Raw genomic sequence first — 19706 nt, forward strand, 5'->3', positions numbered from 1 at the left:
TGTAGCGCCGACGACAATCGTCTTTCTGATTGCGTGCCAATCGTCTCAGCAACTCAAAGTACAGTGTCGTAATTCGTTGCCACTAAGAAACTCTAGTTATTCCTGTCACGTCGCCGTGCCTAGCTGGCTACAGGGCTGGCCGTGTCGCCGTTTCGCCGGAGAAGTGGCTAGCTCCGGTGGGTGGGGAGTGGTTGGAGTTGGCCGGAAAACACGAGACACCCACGTACAGAGACCCATGCATGCAGCCCCCACGCGTGCAATCGACGGGTGGATCTTCCCTCCTCCGACCTTTTCGCCGGATACGCGCCTGTCGCCGTCGCCAATAATCCTCCCCGTACCTTTCCTAGCCGTGGTTGTTGAGACCTCGAACAGGGCTCTAGAAGTATGCGCAACAAGAGTGACTTTAATTACTCCATTTTCTTGTCTTCACGTACACATGTGCGCCCTCGTTGATGATGTATATAAGCACGCGGTCTCTCCTTCTGCCATGGATCGTTGTGCTGCCTGCTGAGCTGAGCTGAGCTGCTCCTGCTGCTGGACTGTGTACTGTGCAGTCGGCCGGCGGAGAGCCAGCGGGTGTCGCCGGAATCCAAGGTCATGATGGAGGAGGGCCTTCCCCCGGGGTTCCGGTTCCACCCGACGGACGAGGAGCTCATCACTTACTACCTCAGCCGCAAGGTCTCCGACTTCTCCTTCGCCACCCGCGCCATCGCCGACGCCGATCTCAACAAGTGCGAGCCATGGGACCTTCCAAGTAAGTGCTTAGTTCCAGTTCCAGCTAATCCTTCCCGTTGCACATTCACTCGTATCATAAGGGCTTGTTCGGTTGAGATGGATTTGAAGGGGATTGAGGGGGAATTAATCCCCTGCAAGCCAAAATCCCTGCAAATCTCCTTCAATCCACCTGGGGTTGGGATTAACCGAACAAAGCCTAAGGGAAAGAAACTTGATTTGAATTTGTGCAATCCGCCAATTAACCACGTATATATTTTTGTGCTCGTTCCTGGATTTTGTTTTTTGGCCATTCACTCTTGTGTGCAAATTAAACCGGAACTAGTGCCAATTGCTTTTCAACCATCTTGTTTACTTGTGGCCTCCCTCTTTTTTCTCGATTTGGTGAGACTTCTAATGCCTTGACCTAGTTGATAACATGCACATATTCAAGCCGTCACTATTATGTACGCACTACTCTAGATTTACATGGTAGTTACTTAGGCGTACTAAAACTTAGTCGTCGTCGTTGTCAATGTCAAGTTGGCATACACCGGCCCATACGACCTACGTACATTGGTTGGCAATTGATGGATGTACGTGCACTAAAAATTATTGATGGATGTACGTCTGCAGGCAAAGCTAGCATGGGGGAGAAAGAGTGGTACTTCTTCAGCATGCGCGACCGGAAATACCCGACCGGCATCCGCACGAACCGCGCCACCGAATCCGGCTACTGGAAGACCACCGGCAAGGACAAGGAGATCTTCCACGGCGGCAGGCTCGTCGGCATGAAGAAAACCCTAGTCTTCTATGGAGGTAGGGCTCCTAAGGGCGAGAAGACCAGCTGGGTCATGCACGAGTACAGGATCCAGAACAAGTTCCCATACAAACCCAACAAGGTATACATAGAAACATCTCTTAATTAGGCCAAGTAACTGCAACTTGTTATAGAAAATGTTGCAACAAATATTCTAAGTTTGAACTAGATTGTTACTGATATGGTTGTGTGAAATGTTCCTTTGTCTTTGGTTTTCGAAGGAGGAATGGGTGGTGTGCAGGGTGTTCAAGAAGAGCCAGATAGTGAAGATGAGGCACCCACACGACAGCCCCGAGATGGACTCCCCATGCAACGAAGCCCACGCCTCCCTCGGCGAGCTCGGGGAGATCGACGTCTCCTCCATGCTCGGCGGTTTCGCCCCGGCCGGTGCGAACGCTTCCGGCGACAACTTCGGCCACCGGATCGACATGGGCGCGTACATGAACTGGCTGGCGGCGGCAAACCAGGGCGCGGCCGCCATGCTCCCATGGGCGGCTGCGGCGGCGCCGGGGTTGCTCGGCACCGTTTTCTCTGCGAACCCCGCCATGCAGAAGGCACTGGCGCCGTTCGCCGGGTGCAGCCAGCTGCCGAGAGACGTCGGCGGTGACGCCTTGTTCGGGAACGCCATGGCGAAGGTGGACATGGAGTGCGAGCAGCCGCCGCAGCTGGAAATGCACGAGTCCACATGGAGAACCTTCTGATAAATTCATCAGTTCATCGCCTGAATAACAAGGAAAAGTAATACAGTTATATAACCCTAAAAAAACTGTGGTCATAAATTATCTAAGATACATTTGTAGTTAAAAATGGGGCAATCCCATGGGTCAGAATCAATTAAAAGTTTAACTAGACAAGTTCGTGGGTTCGGTTGATCTATGTCTTTTAAGCTGTACCAAACATTGTATGTTTGTCCATCTGTTATGAAATGAAAAAAGGAAGTGTCTTTTTCACCGACAGTAACATCACTTTAACATGAGGACCGCGCTATACGTTGGCCGGCTGATATTTTGCAAAGATCATGCAGGTAGACAACTGTTCGGTCTCGTGTTTGGAGCAACTGGATCATATCACATCATTATCATTGCAACATGGACGACATTGCGGTCGGCCATTGCAACACGGATGATGTTGCGGTCTCTCATCGCAACATGGGCAACATTATGGTCCCCCATTGCAACTCGGATGGCATTGTGGTTGCCTTGCAGCCCTCTGGCAGCACGAAAAAGCGCCGCCTCGCAGCACTGGCACGGAGCTTGTAGCAGCTCACGTGAGTAGTGGCGGCTTGCAGTACCTTTGCCATTGCCATTATCACCTGTCGCCCTCCAGCCATGGCGGTTGTTGCCCTCGCAGCAGTGCACGAGGGAAGAGAGAGAGGAGAGACTCTCGGGGAGTAACAACTCACCGGGGAAGGGGGGGGGGAGAAAAAAGAAGAATTGCAAAGGGGATTGACTGGAGGTAGGGCAGAATTCGGTCGAGGAGAGCTAGATGACCATTTTATGTATTATGTCATGTTCAGTTATTTTTATTTATTATTTCTTTTCCATATGACTTTTATTAAAAAAATGACTTGAAATATTTCACATTTTAAAAGATACCCATAACGTGTCTAAAAAGTCATCATGTGGTGTTAAAATAAACTATGTGCAATTTTTTTCAAAATGTTCATAGTAGCCAATAAATGTTTGTCACATTTAAAAAGTATCCGTACATTTAGTAAATATACTCCTGACATTTTAAAAAGGTTAGTACAATTTAAAACATACAAATTAATTTAGAAAAAAATGTTTCATACCATTGAAAAAATCTTTTTGACATTTATAAAAAATGCTCATGCGTTTTAAAATACTTTCATAACATTTTTCTCAAAATGTTTATATCGTGAAAAATTATTGTGCTATTTTGAGAAAATGTCTTGTACCATTCAAAAACTACTCTTGACATTTCAAAACAGTTTACGTATTTCAAATATGTTCGTGAATTTTATTTAAAAATTACTAAAATAATTAAAAAATGTACCTAAACAAATATTCTTTTTACCATTCAAAAAACCGTTCAACGTGTGTTTAATTTTTTTTAACATGTACTTGAATAAATTTTCAAACATGTAAATGGTCTTCATGTTTTTAAAATAATGGCGAATTTAAAAGTGTCCAGAATAGAAAAAACTTCATGAATTTGAATGAAAAGGTTAATAAATTTAAAATTATTCGTGATTTTATAAAGTATTCAAGAATGTAAATAATGTATTTTAAAATATTCCCACTATATAAAATAAGGTATTTGAAAAAATGTTAATAATTTCGCAAAGAAAAAAAAAGGAAAAGAACGCCAAAATACGGACAGAAAAATATTCTAAAATTCAAAGGAAAATCAAAGGATGTCCAGAAAATGAAAAACATGTAGAGAAAAAGATAAAAGGGAAGAGAAATAAAAAAAAGGCGAAACCTCCCGGATGGATTGTCAAGAAAATTGCATATAACTCTAGCAGAAAGGTCCATTACATGTGGAGGAACAGTGCTATTTTATTACTAGTGAGCCCAAGTAGCTTGCCCATGGTGCGCAAAAACGACTAGAATTGGAGGGGCACGGTTATGGGCAAATCCTAAATGACACCTTATCCTTATGCGCCCGTTTCTTCACTTTTCGCATACGAGTGCACACACCCCACCGCGATGTGCGGGGCCGTTTTCTCCTCTCTTTTTTCAAACTGCAGCATCAAAGGGTGTGCGCGGCGGGGTTTGAACTTGGGAGCTCCAGGTTCAGAGAGCAGTGCACCACACACTAGGACAGTCCGACACTAGTGCCTACATACTTCTTTTCTGTCTTTTATTCTTTATCCCCAAACCGGTTTTCCTTTTTTTGAAACGGGTTTTTTTATTTTTCCTTTTTTCACTTTGTGTTTCTTGCTCTTTTACTAAATGCCCGAACTTTCTTCAAGGTCGTGAATATTTTTGAAAAGCAATGAATTTGTTTTCAAAATCAATGGACTTTTTTCTAAAATCAATAAAAAAATCAACTTGATGATTTTTTCAAATTCGCTGAACTTTTTTTGAATAGGTAATTTTCTTTCAAATTCGTGAATAATTTTATAAAAAAATAAAATTGATCAAATTTTTCAAATTGATGAACTTTTTCTATCAAATTCAATTAACTATTTTGAAAATTAATGATTTTTTCAAATTCGATGAACTTGTTTCAAATTGTCGAACTTGTAAAAAATCGTTGAACTTTTTTCATAATATCATGATTTTTTTTATTTTGAGTGATATATTTTAAAATTTCGTTAACTTTTCAAAACCGCTGAACATTTAATAAATCTATGATTTTTTTATATCACCAACATACTCAAATCGCAAAAGAATGGAGGCCTTTTTTTCTTGAACCAGTAGGGCACCGCAGCCAAACAAATTGCAAGCAAGCGAGTTGATCGAGCGAATGAAGCTGGAGCGAGCATGGGAGCGATGGTTTAATGAGCTGGCCTGCCAAGGTGGTGCATGTGGGCGCCAGTTTCTCCATCTGGAACTTAAGGCGCCACTTAGGAGCTCGCACGGTTATGTCTCGTTCGGTGCCAGACAGTAGCTTTTTTTTAGGGGTATAACAAAACTTTATTGCTCATAGTCCACAACTTGTGGAATACAAAATGGATCATGTGGTATTGACATCCAGACATGTCTTCCCTGAACCAAGGAATGCGAGTATTTGGCTAATCTATCAGCATCATGATTTGCTGCTCTACCTTCGAAGATAAAATTACAATTAAAATTACGCGTTCTAGCCTTGATTTCGTGGATGATGGCCCCATAACTCCCTTTGCTTGCCTTCTCAATATCAGTGACTACCTGTTTTGAGTCACAAGCGATGATAAAATCCTAGAGCAAGAGATCTTCTGCCAAAGCTAAACCCTCTCTGCAAGCTAGAACTTCCAGGGTCGCTACATCTGTTATTCCCTTGAGCACCAGGGCTGAACTTCCCAGAAAATTTCCTGTTTCGTCTCGACGAACTGCAGCTGCTGCTCCCCTTGCATGAACTTTTGAGACTGCAGCATCCACATGGATCTTTGCATACCCTACAGGAGGTGCTTTGGGTCTAACTACAGCTGGTTTCAGACCTGCCGCGTGCTTCTTCCCTGATGTTGGTAGGAGCTCCAGCTCACTAATGAACCGAGTGATGAACTGGTGAGTTGCGGACGGACTTTGGAAAATTTGATCATGTACTGCCTTTCTTCTCGCCCACCACAATGCCCAGAGTGTGACTGTGAGTCGGATAAACGCGTCGTGTGACAATGTGTCTATCATAGTGAACAACCATTGCTTTGCATTTGGCTCCGTCGTTGCACAAAGATGCTCCGCCAGCTCTCCATCAACCAAAGCCCAAACGCATCAAGACATCGAACATTCCAACATGGAATGGCGCCAGGAGTCCTGCGCGCCACACAACCCACATGCTCTGGACGAGGCCATCCCCCTGTGTGCGCGGACATCTTCTGCAAGGAATGATTGTTTTGCAAGTCTCCATAAAAACATTCGAATTTTACCGGGGACTTGGGTTTTCCAAAGTACCTTCCATCATAATGCCTCGCCATCGGTGCTTGACGAACCAGAAGAACCATCAAGCCAGGCTTCTCTTCGCAGTTTGGTGTCAATCATCATCCTATAAGCAGATCTGACAGAAAAGCACCCATTTTTCTCATAAAACCAGCGCCAAGTATCTGGAGTATTGCTAGTACAGATAGGTATTTGTAATATTGTGTGTATGTCAATCGGCAAGCAGATTTCTGCCAACTTAGCCAGATCCCAAGCCGCCGAAGTTGAGTCAATCAATTCGGATACCAATTCTGGGGGGTTATTTACTCTTGCTCCAAAAGGCCTCATCATCTCCTTTCTAGGGATCCAGTTGTCCGACCATATGTTGGTAGAGCTTCCATTACCAACGGTTCGAATCAAACCTTGCTTTAATATATCCCGGCCCTCAACTATGGCTCTCCATATTTGACTTGGATGATTGCCCAACTCAGCGAGCAAAATAGAAGTGTGTGGGAAGTAAACACTTTTAAGGATTCGAGCACTAAGAGCTTTTGGACTCTGTAATATTCTCCATGCTTGCTTTGCCAACAAAGCCAAGTTAAACAATTCAAAATCTTTAAAACCCAATCCTCCCATGCTCTTAGGTTGTGTCATTGCCTCCCATGAGACCCAATTAGGTTTCCTTTTGCCATCTTTACTTCCCCACCAGAACTTCCGTATTAGCATATTCAAGTGCTCACACAATCCCCTAGGCAACTTAAAGCAAGACATGGAAAAAACTGGAACTGCTTGGGCCACTGATTTGACTAGCACCTCCTTCCCTGCTGAAGACATTGTTTTCTCTATCCATCCTTGGACTTTACTCCACAGATAATCCTTCAGGTACTTAAAAGCACCGTTTTTGGAGGCCCCCACTTCAGAAGGCATTTCCAAATATTTAGCACTCAAGGTCTCATTTGGAACCTGCAGTAATACTTTAACCTCATGCCTTATGCTTTCCGGACATTTTTTGCTGAAAAATATCGATGATTTGCCATGGTTGATCCTTTGGCCCGAAGCCTGACAATATGTGTTCAGCAACTAGTTTACCTCATTAGCCCCTTTTGCACTAGCCTTAAAAAACAGCAGGCTGTCATCAGCGAATAATAGGTGATTGACTGGTGGCGCCGAAGGTGCCACCTGTATCCCACCTATGTTGGATGACTCATCAATGGATTTTAAAAGGCACGAAAGGCCCTCTGCTGCAATCAAGAATAGGTAAGGGGAAATCGGGTCTCCCTGTCGAATCCCACGAGTAGGTATGAACTCCTGTAGATTCTTACCGTTGAACAAAACAGAAAACTTGACAGATCTTACCATGCTCATCACTATATTCACCCATCTCTCTGTGAAGCCTAGTTTTAGCATCATCTTCTCGAAATAGTCCCATTCAACTCTATCGTAAGCCTTCATCATGTCCAGTTTTAAAGCACAATGTCTATTTTTCTTTGCTTTATTTCTCTTCATAAAATGGAGACATTCATAAGCTGCGATGATGTTATCAGTAATAAGCCTGCCTGGAACAAATGTTGATTGCTCTTCTGAGATAATGTCAGGAAGTACTAGCTTCGGCCTGTTTGATATGACCTTGGAGGCTATCTTGTAAAGAACATTGCAAAGTGAAATAGGCCTGAACTGTGTCAAAGACGTGGGATTCTTTACCTTAGGTATTAAGACAAGAATTGTACTATTAATGCACTTCGCTGATTCTGTCTCATTGATTATACGAAGGACAGTATTTGTGACCTCAGAGCCACACACGTCCCAGTGACGTTGAAAAAAATGGGCAGGAAATCCATCAGGACCTGGCGCTTTTGTCGGGAACATCTGGAAGAGTGCTACCTTTACCTCCTCTTGGGTATATGCCGCTTCTAATATCTGATTCATCTCCGGAGTTACTTTTCTCGGCACCACGTCCAGGACTCGGTTCATGTCATGCACTCCTTCTGACGTGTATAAGTTACTATACAATTCTGTAGCATGCGCCTCCATCTCTGAAATCTCCTCTGTAACTCTCCCATCTGGTAGTTGCAATGACTTAATTTGATTTTTCCGTCTACGTCTGCTTGCTCGTAAATGAAAGAAATAAGTATTCTTATCACCGTGAACGAGCCACTCAACACGCGCCCTCTGACGCCATAAAATCTCTTCTCTGTGAAAAAGTTCTACCAGCCTATCATAGATCTTGATCTCTGCATGCGTAGGTTCTTTCCGACCAGGGTCAGCGCGCATGATGGAAAGTTGCTGTTGCAAGCATCGAATCTCACGTCTCACATTCCCAAATACATTCCGATCCCATGCAGACAGATCGGATGACATTGAATCCAGCTTTTGTTTAATCCCCTGAACAGTGTTTCCCTGTCCCTTACCCCAGCTTTCAGCGATTGTGTTTTCTAGCTCATCATGGGATTCCCACATCACCTCGTATTTAAAGCTCTTGGGCCTACTGGTGCATGCATGCACATTGCTCAACCTGAGTAATAGGGCTACATGATCGGATGATGCTGCATTTTCATGACTCAATTCTGCATGTGGCATTGCGAGCGTCCAATCCGCTGTAGCTACACATTTGTCAAGCCGGACTCGAGTATAAGTTCCCCCTGTCACCTTATTTTCAAAAGTCCATGGATTACCCTTGAAACCTATGTCAGAAAGTCCACATGTGTCCAAAGCATCTCTAAACGCATCCATTTGAACTTGGCTCCGGCTGCCCACACCGCCGTGTTCACTAGCATGGATCACCTCGTTGAAATCTCCCATTGCTGCCCACGGCAGTGTACTTGATGCAACAATGCCTCGTAGTAGATCCCATGTCTTGTACCTCTCTGGGACTTGTGCCTCACCATAAACAAAGGTCAACCGAAAAGGGGAGTTGACGAGTTCGTCTATTTCCATATCTATATGATACTGGGAATAACCAATAACTTTAGCTTTTATTGAACCTTTTCCAAAATACACCAAGACCACCACTCCTACCAACACTACTGACTGCAAAACTTTTATTGAAACCTAGACTGTCTACCATACTTTTGACTCTAGAGCCCTCTATCTGAGTTTCAAGAATACATAATATAGAGGGGGCAAAACGCTTTGTTAGATCACGAAGCTCGCGAACTGTCGCGGGTTTGCCAGCCCCGCGGCAGTTCCAACTTATAATACTCATTGGGCCCGGCGGCGCCCATCTTGTGAGCCCGCCAAATTCTTTGCAGCCAGAGCCGTATCATTGTCGTCATTGTTTGCCTTTGACCTCTTTGGATTCCTCTTCGGTGGTGGACTCATCGCAGGTGCAGCCTGCGGGATTATTGCAAGCTGGTTGTTTTTAAGGTCCCCTACAATCTTCTCAACCCCACTACTCCCTCCAGTTTGCACTGTGTTGTTTGAACTCTTCCTGCTAGGATCAAGCATATCAACGTCATGCTGTTCCTCTAGTGGCTCCTCAAAATCATCATACCGAGGTGTGTTGTTTCTTCCTCCTCCACGCCCTCCTCGGCGGCCTCCTCGGCGTCCTCGACCCCGGCCAGGGCCATGACCGGTGTGCATATACCAATCTGCTCTGAGCTCTTTGAATACCAAGGCAGACGGAGGATGAATCCCGTCACCATGTTCTTTAAAGAGATGCCCCAACATTCCACAAACCGCACACCAATCTGACAGCTTTTCGTACTTGACTTTATAGATCTGGCGCTTTTGATCGCGGATCATGGAGACTGTGTTCTTGAGGGGCTTCGTAACATTTATTTTGACCCACACACGGTAGAAGTTTCCAGCAAAATCCTGGGATTGGGGCTCTGCAAACAGCACATCTCCTACCTTTGCCGCCAACGGTGCTACTAGGTGAGCATACAGATCCGGAACATCATGGATCTGAATCCATATATCTATGGTGTCCAGTTTGATAGTTGATGGCTTTGTCACCCCATCGTATTCCTTGATGATGACAGCATCCCCTCGGAAATTCCACGGCCCATCTTGGGTAACTCTTTCCCAATCCCCCAAGCATGAAAACTGAATGGTATAGATATTATCCTCTAGAGGCTTGAACTTTGCTTCTTGCGCCAGATCCCACGTAGAACGCATGTTTCTGTAGAACCAGGTCTGGCTATAGGTTTTATCTGTATGAACCCGCGCCAGAGCTAACCATCGAGCGGCCTCTTGGGGCGCCTCTTTCTCGTCAAAAACGACGTCATCCAGATCCTCCTCGCGTAGCCCTAACTCCTTCATCATCCTCTCGACATCGTTGGTCTCTGCTGACCCGGATGCCTTTTCTGAAGCCATGGAAGTCCTAACCCGATTGCGAACGATCGAGTTGTTGTAGCGGAACCCTATGCCCGTCGAGCCCTCGTCCAGTCGGTCCGAGCTTCGCTTCGACCCCTAGGATCGGAAGCAAGAAGCCAGGCCATACCTTCTAGGAGATCAGCGGCAGGGAAGATCAAAAACCTCAGTGGCGGCGAGTCGCCTCCAGGAGGAAACAAAGGAACCCTAACAAGAGGGAAGATGGCATCTCCTCAGAGAGCCAGTTAGTGGGCTGGCTTAGTAATTTTTGTGAGGCCGACATTATGCATTTTCTTAATTTCTTTCGTTTATATTTTGAAATGTTTTTATCAAATTTTCCATATGCAATTATTGAAAATACAAACAATTTTTCATACATATATTTTAAACTAAATTTTGATTACAAAATTCATACACCTGTGATTTTGAGGGAACATTAATGCAGTGTACAGATAATTGTTACTGTAGTTTTATACTCCCTCCGTTCCAAAATAAGTGACTCAACTTTGTACTAAAGTTAGTATAAAATTGAGTCACTTGTTTTTTAAAAAAATTGAGTCACTTATTTTGGGACGGAGGGAGTATAATATTGATAACGTCAAAAAAATTGTAACAAAACAATATTCATGTGTTTCAATAAAATGGGCATGAGATTGTAAAAAATGGTTTACCATGTATTTGAGAAAAAAATAAACATGTTTATAAAATGTTCCTGATGTATACAACAAATGTACAACACACATGAAACAAAGTGGACATTAAAACATATACTGAGAAAAATCACATATTTGAAAAAAGTTACCGGTGTATACTTTAAATGTAAACATACATGAAAAACAAACACATGACACCATATATTTGAACACAAATGTTAGTTATGTATTTGAACAATGCTAAACGTGTATAACAAAATATTCTTAGAGTATGTATAATGTCTATGAATAAGTAGACATTGAAATGTAAATTGAAATAAATGCTAATTATGTAGTTACAAAATATTAAATGTGTCTAAAAAAATTAATAGTGTACACGAAAAATGTTAAACATATGAATAAAATAAACATCAAAATATATATTGGGAAAACAAGTGTTAATTATATATTTGAATAACGTCTAAAGTGCATAGAAAAATATTCTTGATGTATACATTAAAACAAAAATGTATTACATTTATGGAAAAAGTAGACATTAAAACATATATAAGAAACTTAATCATGTATTTAGAAAAATGTTAAGCATGTATAGAAAAATGTCCCTCGTGTATACGGAAAACTTTTATTGTGCATGAAAAAAAGTTGATAACCTGTTGAAAAAAGGAAAAAACTAGAAAATGATGCAATAAAAAAATGAAAACCGGTTAGGAAAAAAGTAAATCTGAGAAAGGAACCAAAAACCAAAGAAATAAAAGGAATAGTGAAAACCAAAAAAACAAGGGAAAAAGCGGACAAAAACCAAAGAAAATAGAAGCCTGCCGCGACTATGTTGGACTGGCCCACTAGTTGCTGCCCATTTGCGATGCCTAATAGGACTCGGTTTGGGCGAGACATAGCATTTGCAGAGTTGGATACTATTTACAAGTCACCTTTGCCCAATGGGCCACGGAGATATTGGGCAAGTTACCAAAGTGTTATTCTGCTCCCGAGCTCAAATGAGCTCGGGTGAACAGTAAAATAGAAAGAAATGAAAAAAATCTAAAAATTTCAATTCTTTTGGTAACCTTTGACAAATTTTTTATATGCTTGAAAATTTTCGTCACGAAATGACATTCCTAGAAGTCATGGCAAAGAAATAATCAATACTCCAAAATGCTTTCAAAAATAGCATTTTGAAGTATCGTTTCTTTGCCACGACTTCCATGAATGTTCATTCATGATAATTCGTTGCACGCACATAGAACATCTATCAAAGTTACCAAAAAACGGATTTTTTTACTATTTTTCCTTAATTTACTGTTCACCAGGAGCATTTGAGCTCGGGTGCAAATACTCCATGTCCGCAAGTTATGGCCTATCGTCTTCTATTCTTCCCTCATTCATGCCTAATAGACTATCATTTCTCCTTATTTATATGGCCTTGGATTAAAAACAAAGGTTGCCAAGTAAATAATTCTATTATAGTGAGTTACATGACAGACACAATCCATTTTAGGGGTGATCGAGTAATAGTACATACCATCACAAATATCTTAGTGCTCCATGTGTCATCTTCGCATTGGATAGGTTTTGCGGTACATAACTACATATGTCTTTGTGGTCGTATATACAAAAGATCGAGACACGCTTGACAACACAACTTCCACGTGCATCCAACTTCGGCCGGATTCGAGCCAGTAGTCGGTCCCTAAGATCCACCAGCTAACCAGCTCGGTAGAAAATCCTAACATAAAGCCCTGACGTGTGTACCGTGTCTATGTTCGGATCATATGGTTGGTACAAAAGTCTAACATAAGAACGACCGTGGTCCCAAGCACGGACGCCAAGAAAGCATGATGACACCTAGGAAGCATGCAACCTCAAAGCCTGAGCACCGGCCCGAACAAAACGAGACCAAAAGCACAACGAGACAAAACAAGGGAGCAAGCCCAAGAAAATAAAGGAGTTGTGAGATAAACCTAGTTAAATATGATGTCTATAGGAGCTAATAAAAACCAAGATAACCATCAACAGTCAAACAAAGCAATAGAGGATACTATAGGCTAGAGTTCATGGATGCACTCTAACTGAAAAAGAGATCATGTACTGATAAGGAGTTACTCGCTCCATCATGAATTAATTGAAGTTATAGCAAACTTTTTAAAGCTTAAACAAGTCTATAGATAAATATATCAGCATCTAAAACACCAAATTAGTCCCTCTCACCCACACACATAAGAGAAATAGCAACTTAGTATCACTATCACCCGCAAAAAGAGTTAGTCTCATTAGATTCATCATAAAAATATATTTTCATGCTATGTTATAGATATTACTTTGTTTTTCTATAAACTCGGTAAATATAGAGAAGTTCGATTCAGGACAAATTTTAAACATTTATTAGTTTGGAATGAAATGAGTGAAAGGTACAATTGCTCCAAAATCAAAGGCCCTGGGAGAGCGCCTAGCTCTCCTGACTTACATGTTTGAAGAGATAAACGTTGCGGCCAAAACAATAGAAACAATGCATCCCTACAAAGCAGTGTTACACCAAAGCAGTGTTATAGGTCTTGAGAGGATACCCAACTCCTCCTTGGAGATTTGAGGGCATTTGGAGACTCATAGGGGACTTCACAATAATGGATTGATTTGGTTTGCGTATAAGTTAGACTTTTTCTTTGAAAAGCTATAAACAAATAGATGACCGGAAAATATAAGAGAACACAAAGAATCTGCCATTGGTAGTATGGCTAACGCACCAGGAATTGAACCTTAGACTTGACATGTTGGGTGTCTCAATAAAGTTAGGTTATTCTTCGAGAGGGGGGCGTTATTTGATGCAAGGAAGCTTTGGTGACAATGAATCTTGCTTTAGTATACATGGTATGAGTGCGTGCATATGGTGACAGATGTGTGCATGTATCGACCTCTATGTTGTACTTAATATTTTTGAAGAGAACACAAACCCAATAATCTACAAAGCCGACTGTGCTTATGTTTTCCAATCGTGTGTTGTGCCATTTTATATAGCAGTTTATATTATTGTTTTAAAGGAGGATGACCCCCGGCCTCTGCATCTAGGAGATGCATACAGCCACTTTATTGATTATTCAAAAAGACCTTACAAAGTAATACATCAATATTTCTGAAGCCTCCATCTTGGCAACATCTGCCGCTACTCCTATCCATTGATGAAGGGGTGCAAAAAGTGTGAGTCAAATACCCAGACCTCTCACCTAGCCTAACATCTAATGCCGGAGGCCCCGACCAAGCCACATACCGGGTCTGGGGCACAAACCGGTCTGATGCACTCTCATAGATCGTCGTCGCCGTTTTCCATCAATCCATCTTCAGAGCAGGTACTGACGCATCGACCTTCCCAGGCCTACCGTCGACGCCCCCACAGCGGCAGACAACGCCTCCTCCCTACGCGCATTCATCATCACTCATCCGTCGCCGAGACTCCATGACGTCGATGCGTCACAAGGAACGCCGCTCCACCCAGAGTACAAAAAGCCACGCCAAATCAATTGGATAGCCTTTTGCTTGCTTTCTTGGTTAGCAAGATTTTGTTTTGTTCGTTCTTCTTTTTCCCCTTGTATATATATATACTCCTTTTATACATTTGTTATATGGTTCCAAGCCTTAAAATAAGTACTCCAACCATAATAAGTGTCGCAGTTTCAAACTAACCCCGGTTCAAAACTGTGACACTTATTTTGGATCGGAGGGAGTATCATTTAGGCTTTTACATGCATAGGGAATAGTAATGAAGTTGCCATTTTTCGTTTAACCATTAATTGAGCACTTACACAACACGCACGCTTGATTAACATAACCGAACACAAAAAGGTAGTCTCCTTTAGATTTACAATTATACTTTTTTATAAGTATTATTAGCTTTCTTACTTTGGGTGTCGACTCTTCTTATTGATGCACTTTACCACCTTAAGAAAAACATTGATGCACTTTACTTGCACTTAATTCAGGGGAGAGTACAGATGTACAAGCTTAGTCACGTATTTTAGCGACAAGAGAGCATGCACCATGACGCACCACATATACGAATCAATGGGCATTCACATAAAATAAACCACTGTCAAGTAGTAGTTAAACACGACGAACGGTTGGTCATGCATATCTATCGACCGAGAGTTCTTTTACCAAGAGGGCGACAAGAGCACTTGCCACTGCCATTTTTCTAACACCCTTTTGCGGCTGCTCCTCGCCCGAGCAAATGACACGAATTCAGTGCAAAATTAAACTACGAACCCAGTCAAGTACGTTAGCTCAACCGGTCACGTTCTTGTCTCCCGTCAATTGACAAATCTAAACTGGGTGATCCACGTTGCAGAGCTAGCCGAGAATAGTAATAAAAATAGAGATTCGTACATGTCATGAAATATATGGCCTCTCGTTGCCAAATCTGTGGACGGAGTAAACTAAAGAGTGGCGTTATTAATTAGATGTTGATGTGCACGATCTTGCTTTGATCTTATCTTGCGCGGCCGGTATAAAGTATGTTATTGCGCGAATCAAGAATAACCGTGTGAGAGTGTTTTTTCCAGGAATGTTTGAGAGAGTTTTAAAACGGAAGGCTATGTATGATGATTAGCTGGGATAAAGGTATTGTGAATTTGTGCTTTAGACCTACCTCGTATATATGTAAGTTTATATGGGCCATGGGGTCTACTTTTTCGCTCCTTTTTAGTAGTTTAAATTAAAGCACTGGTAAAAAAAACTTACCTCTAAGTGATATACTCGAAGCAATCTTGGTAGGTCCTTTGTTCGACCAGTATTTTGGCAAGGCCCCATCTGGAATGCATGAGTTCAAAATGTAGGAATAGAGAAATACAGGGATTGAGATGACATGTGTCCAAGATTTCTATGAAACTAAAACCACAAGGAAATTGCAAAATTGTCACTTGGATGTCACACAAAAAAAACACGGTAATTGTAGACACAAAGGGAAGAAATTCCTGCATAATTCCTTTGAAATAGCTCACTCCGTAGGAATTTCAAACGAATGTATGATAAAAAAAATCATGTGTTCCAAACAGTACCAAAGGAAAAATTCATATGAGAACCCTATCATCCAAAACTCCTATGATTTTCCTTTGTTCTGAATGGGGCCTAAGTGTTGAGTTGTAACGTGATAAGTGTTGTACCAGTATATGTGTGTATGAGGTGTGTTGCTGTTGTAACTACAGGGCCGGGTCCTTAGGTAGCTAGCTAACCTCCCGGCGCCTGATCTCCACTTCCTGCATGTAGGGAATGCCAACGTCCTGGCTGTTGTATATGTATTGTGTTCCTCTCTGTAATACATGGGCAACATAATTCCACCATTCTTCTTGGTAATCAGAGCTTCAGGTTCTCCTCCCCATGGACACCCACTCTCAGTCTCCCCCGCTGCCAACTGCCACCGACGACGGCCTCTCGGCCGAAGAGCTCGCCGCCGCTGCGGCCACTGCTGATGCGCGCCCTCGCGCCTCTCTCACTCCTGACTCATCTCTCTCCTCTGGCGGTCTGCCCCTCGCACCTATCCCACCCAACCCACCCCCACCACCGATGCCTCTCTCCGTGCCTGGCGTTGCCGCACCCACCGGTGGTCTCCCTGCTAGCATCACCCATATCGTCGACTTCAAGCTGGCCCTCGACGGCTCCAACTTCGCCCGGTGGAGGAACTACATCAACCTCATCCTCGCCCGGCACCACGCCGAGGCGCACGTACAAGCCGGCGCCGCCGCCCGCCTCTCTGACTCGCTCTGGCGGGATGACGACAACACGATCGTCCTGTGGTTCTACTCCACCGTCGCCGCCGATCTCCTCGACATCGTCGCGCCCGCCGACTCCACCGCCTTCACGATCTGGAAACGCCTCCATGAGTACTTCCTCGTGAACAAGGCTGAGCTCGCCATGTATCTCGGCCAAGAATTCCGATCGGCCGTGCGCGGCGACCGCTCCATCAACGAGTACTGCCGCCACCTCCAAGGCATCGCTGCTGCCCTCGCCGACGTCCGGGAGCCCGTCACGGACCGCACTCTCACTCTGCAGATGTTGGACGGCCTCGGTAAGAAGTTTGAACTCCAGGCCGCCATTCTTCAGTCCACCATGCCGCTGCCGACCTTCGCCCAGGCTCGTTCTCGCCTCGTCCTCGCCGAACTCGCCCTCGACAAGCGGGCCCGCACGGAAGGGGCTCAGGTCCTCGCCGTCCATGACGAGCGTGGTGGTGGCGGCCGCAGTGACCGCGTTGATCGCGGCGGCGGCGGCGGCGGAAGCGGCGACGCTCCTCCCGCCGCAGGCAGACGGGGGCCCCAACTCGGCGGAGGCGGAGGCGGACGCGGGCGCGGCCGCGGCCGTGGTCGCGGTGACGCCCTTGGCGGCGGACGGGGCTCCCAGCAGCCATGGCTGGGGTACTTTGCCCCCATGGGGCTGCCCTTCCCACCCCCGCGTGCGCCCTGGGTGCCTCCCAACTCGGCCAGTGTCCTCGGCCCTCGGCCCGGCGTATCACACCATGCCTATCCAGTGCTGCTTCCGCCCGCTCCACTCCCGTCCGCACCACCTGCCCACTACACCGCCTCGCCGTACTCCTGGGATGCCGCAGCCATGTACCAGGCTGCTCCAAGCCATGGCGCTGCGTTTCCTCCCCACGCCGAGTGGATAATGGACACGGGCGCCTCTTCCCACGTCACCGGGGACCCAGGTACATTGATCGAGTCTCATCCCTTGTTAGCACATGATTCTCGTCATATTGTTGTCGGTAATGGGGCTCGTCTTCCCGTCGTCGCCATTGGTAACACACGTCTCCCTCCCCGTCCCTTCTATCTCACCCATATTTTGTTATCTCCTAACATTGTGCAAAACCTTATCTCCGTTCGCAAGTTTACGCGTGACAACTTATGTTCTGTGGAGTTTGACCCCCTCGGTTTTTCCGTGAAGGATCTTCGAACCAAGGTGGTGCTTCTGAGGTGCAATAGTTCCGGCGATCTCTACCGCTTCACCGGTGACCATAGCAGTACTCTCCCGGAGGCTTTCACTGTTTCGTATTCGGATATTTGGCATAAAAGGCTCGGGCACCCCGGCGTTTCGTCCTTAGCTTATTTTCCCTTTGATGTTCCCACTACATGTAATAAAAGTTCTCCATCGCCATTATGTACCGCTTGCCAATTAGGCAAACACACTCGTCTCCCCTTCTCTACCTCCACTTCTTATACCACCGCACCATTCCAATTATTACATTGTGATTTATGGACTTCCCCGGTCGTTAGTTTCTCGGGCTATAAGTACTACCTTGTGGTTTTGGATGACTACACACATTACTCTTGGACCTTCCCGCTCCGTGCCAAATCCGATACATGTGCCACGCTTCATCGCTTTCTTTCTTTCATTCTCACTCAATTTCATGTGTTGATCAAGTGTTTGCAGTGTGACAATGGCGGAGAGTTCCTCACCACCGCGCTTCGTGACTTCTTCTCCTCCAACGGCATCTCTTTCCATCTCACCTGTCCGCATACCTCACCACAAAATGGTAAGGCCGAACGCCACATCCGCACCACTAATGATGTCGTCCGCACTCTTTTATTCCAAGCACAGCTTCCCCCTGCATTTTGGGTCGAAGCCCTCCATACAGCCACTAGTCTTCTCAACATTCGATCGCCGCGTGCTATCCACCACTTTACCCCCCCCCCCACTTTCTTCTTTACGGCATACACCCCACCTATGATCACTTGTGCACTTTTGGGTGTCTCTGTTATCCCAACCTCTCTGCTACGGCCCCCCACAAGCTCTCGCCGCGTTCTACACGTTGTGTGTTCATTGGTTATCCCCGTGAGCAAAAAGGATACCGCTGTTTTGATCTCTCCTCGCGCAAAGTCATCACGTCCCGGCATGTTATTTTTGACGAAAGTGTGTTTCCCTATGCTTCTGTTGCAGACTTATCCGCGGGCGCAGAAGATCCTGGCCGCCCTGCTGTGCCTGCCACCTCGTACGGGTCACATCCTGACCCCGCCGCAAACCGCCAATCACCCGCCACTCCCGCCACGCCCCGCCAACCTCTCCACTAGCCACACCCACGCGCTTGCATGCCGCTCCCGCACCCCCGCCAATCGGCTCGATCGCGCAACCACCTTCTGGGTCCCACACCCATGCATGCACGCCCCCGCGCTCATGTAGCACCCCCGACGCTGCTGCATGCACGCCCCCTCCACCTTCCCGCTCACGTCGCGCCCCCAACGCGGCTGCGTGCACGCCCGCTCCACCTACCCCTCCTTCGGGATCGCCGCCTCCTGCCTCACGCAGGCCGCTGCTCCTCCCGAGTCCACCACTGCCGTTCCCATCCCTCCACGCACCAACCCACACCAGATGCAGACTTGCGGTAAAAAGGGATTTGCCATGCCCAAGCGCCACTTTGATCTTTCTGTCACCACTCTCCTTTCGCCGCTTCCCTCCTTGTACCGTGCCGCTCTCAAAGACCCCCATTGGCATGACGCAATGTTAGACGAGTTTAATGCGCTAATTTGAAATGACGCTTGGTCTTTGGTGCCTTGTCCTGCAGGTGTCCATGTGGTGACCGGCAAATGGATCTTTCGGCACAAGCTCCATCCCGATGGCTCGCCGGCTCGGTACAAGGCGCGGTGGGTGGTCTGTGGCTTCACGCAGCAGGCCGGTGTCGACTATGGGGAGACCTTCAGCCCCGTTGTCAAACCTACC

The 19706-nt window shown here is 45.3% G+C and overlaps 2 protein-coding genes across 2 annotated transcripts; both read left to right on the top strand.

Annotated features, from left to right (window-relative positions):
• The first annotated feature begins 489 nt into the window (after nucleotides 1–489).
• Nucleotides 490–2487, top strand: LOC123082284 (protein CUP-SHAPED COTYLEDON 2). Its single transcript, XM_044504650.1, has 3 exons — nucleotides 490–754; nucleotides 1348–1613; nucleotides 1753–2487. Exons 1-3 carry the CDS (start codon nucleotides 598–600, stop codon nucleotides 2230–2232), a joined length of 903 nt encoding a protein of 300 aa, XP_044360585.1. The 5' UTR covers nucleotides 490–597; the 3' UTR covers nucleotides 2233–2487.
• Nucleotides 2488–16355: 13868 nt separating this feature from the next.
• On the top strand, nucleotides 16356–18247 carry LOC123082285 (uncharacterized). The gene is made up of 2 exons (XM_044504651.1): nucleotides 16356–17700; nucleotides 17937–18247. Exons 1-2 carry the CDS (start codon nucleotides 16380–16382, stop codon nucleotides 17972–17974), a joined length of 1359 nt encoding a protein of 452 aa, XP_044360586.1. The 5' UTR covers nucleotides 16356–16379; the 3' UTR covers nucleotides 17975–18247.
• Nucleotides 18248–19706: the final 1459 nt, after the last annotated feature.

Source organism: Triticum aestivum, chromosome 4A (genome assembly GCF_018294505.1).
Source record: "Triticum aestivum cultivar Chinese Spring chromosome 4A, IWGSC CS RefSeq v2.1, whole genome shotgun sequence".
Classification (NCBI taxonomy): Eukaryota; Viridiplantae; Streptophyta; class Magnoliopsida; order Poales; family Poaceae; genus Triticum; species Triticum aestivum.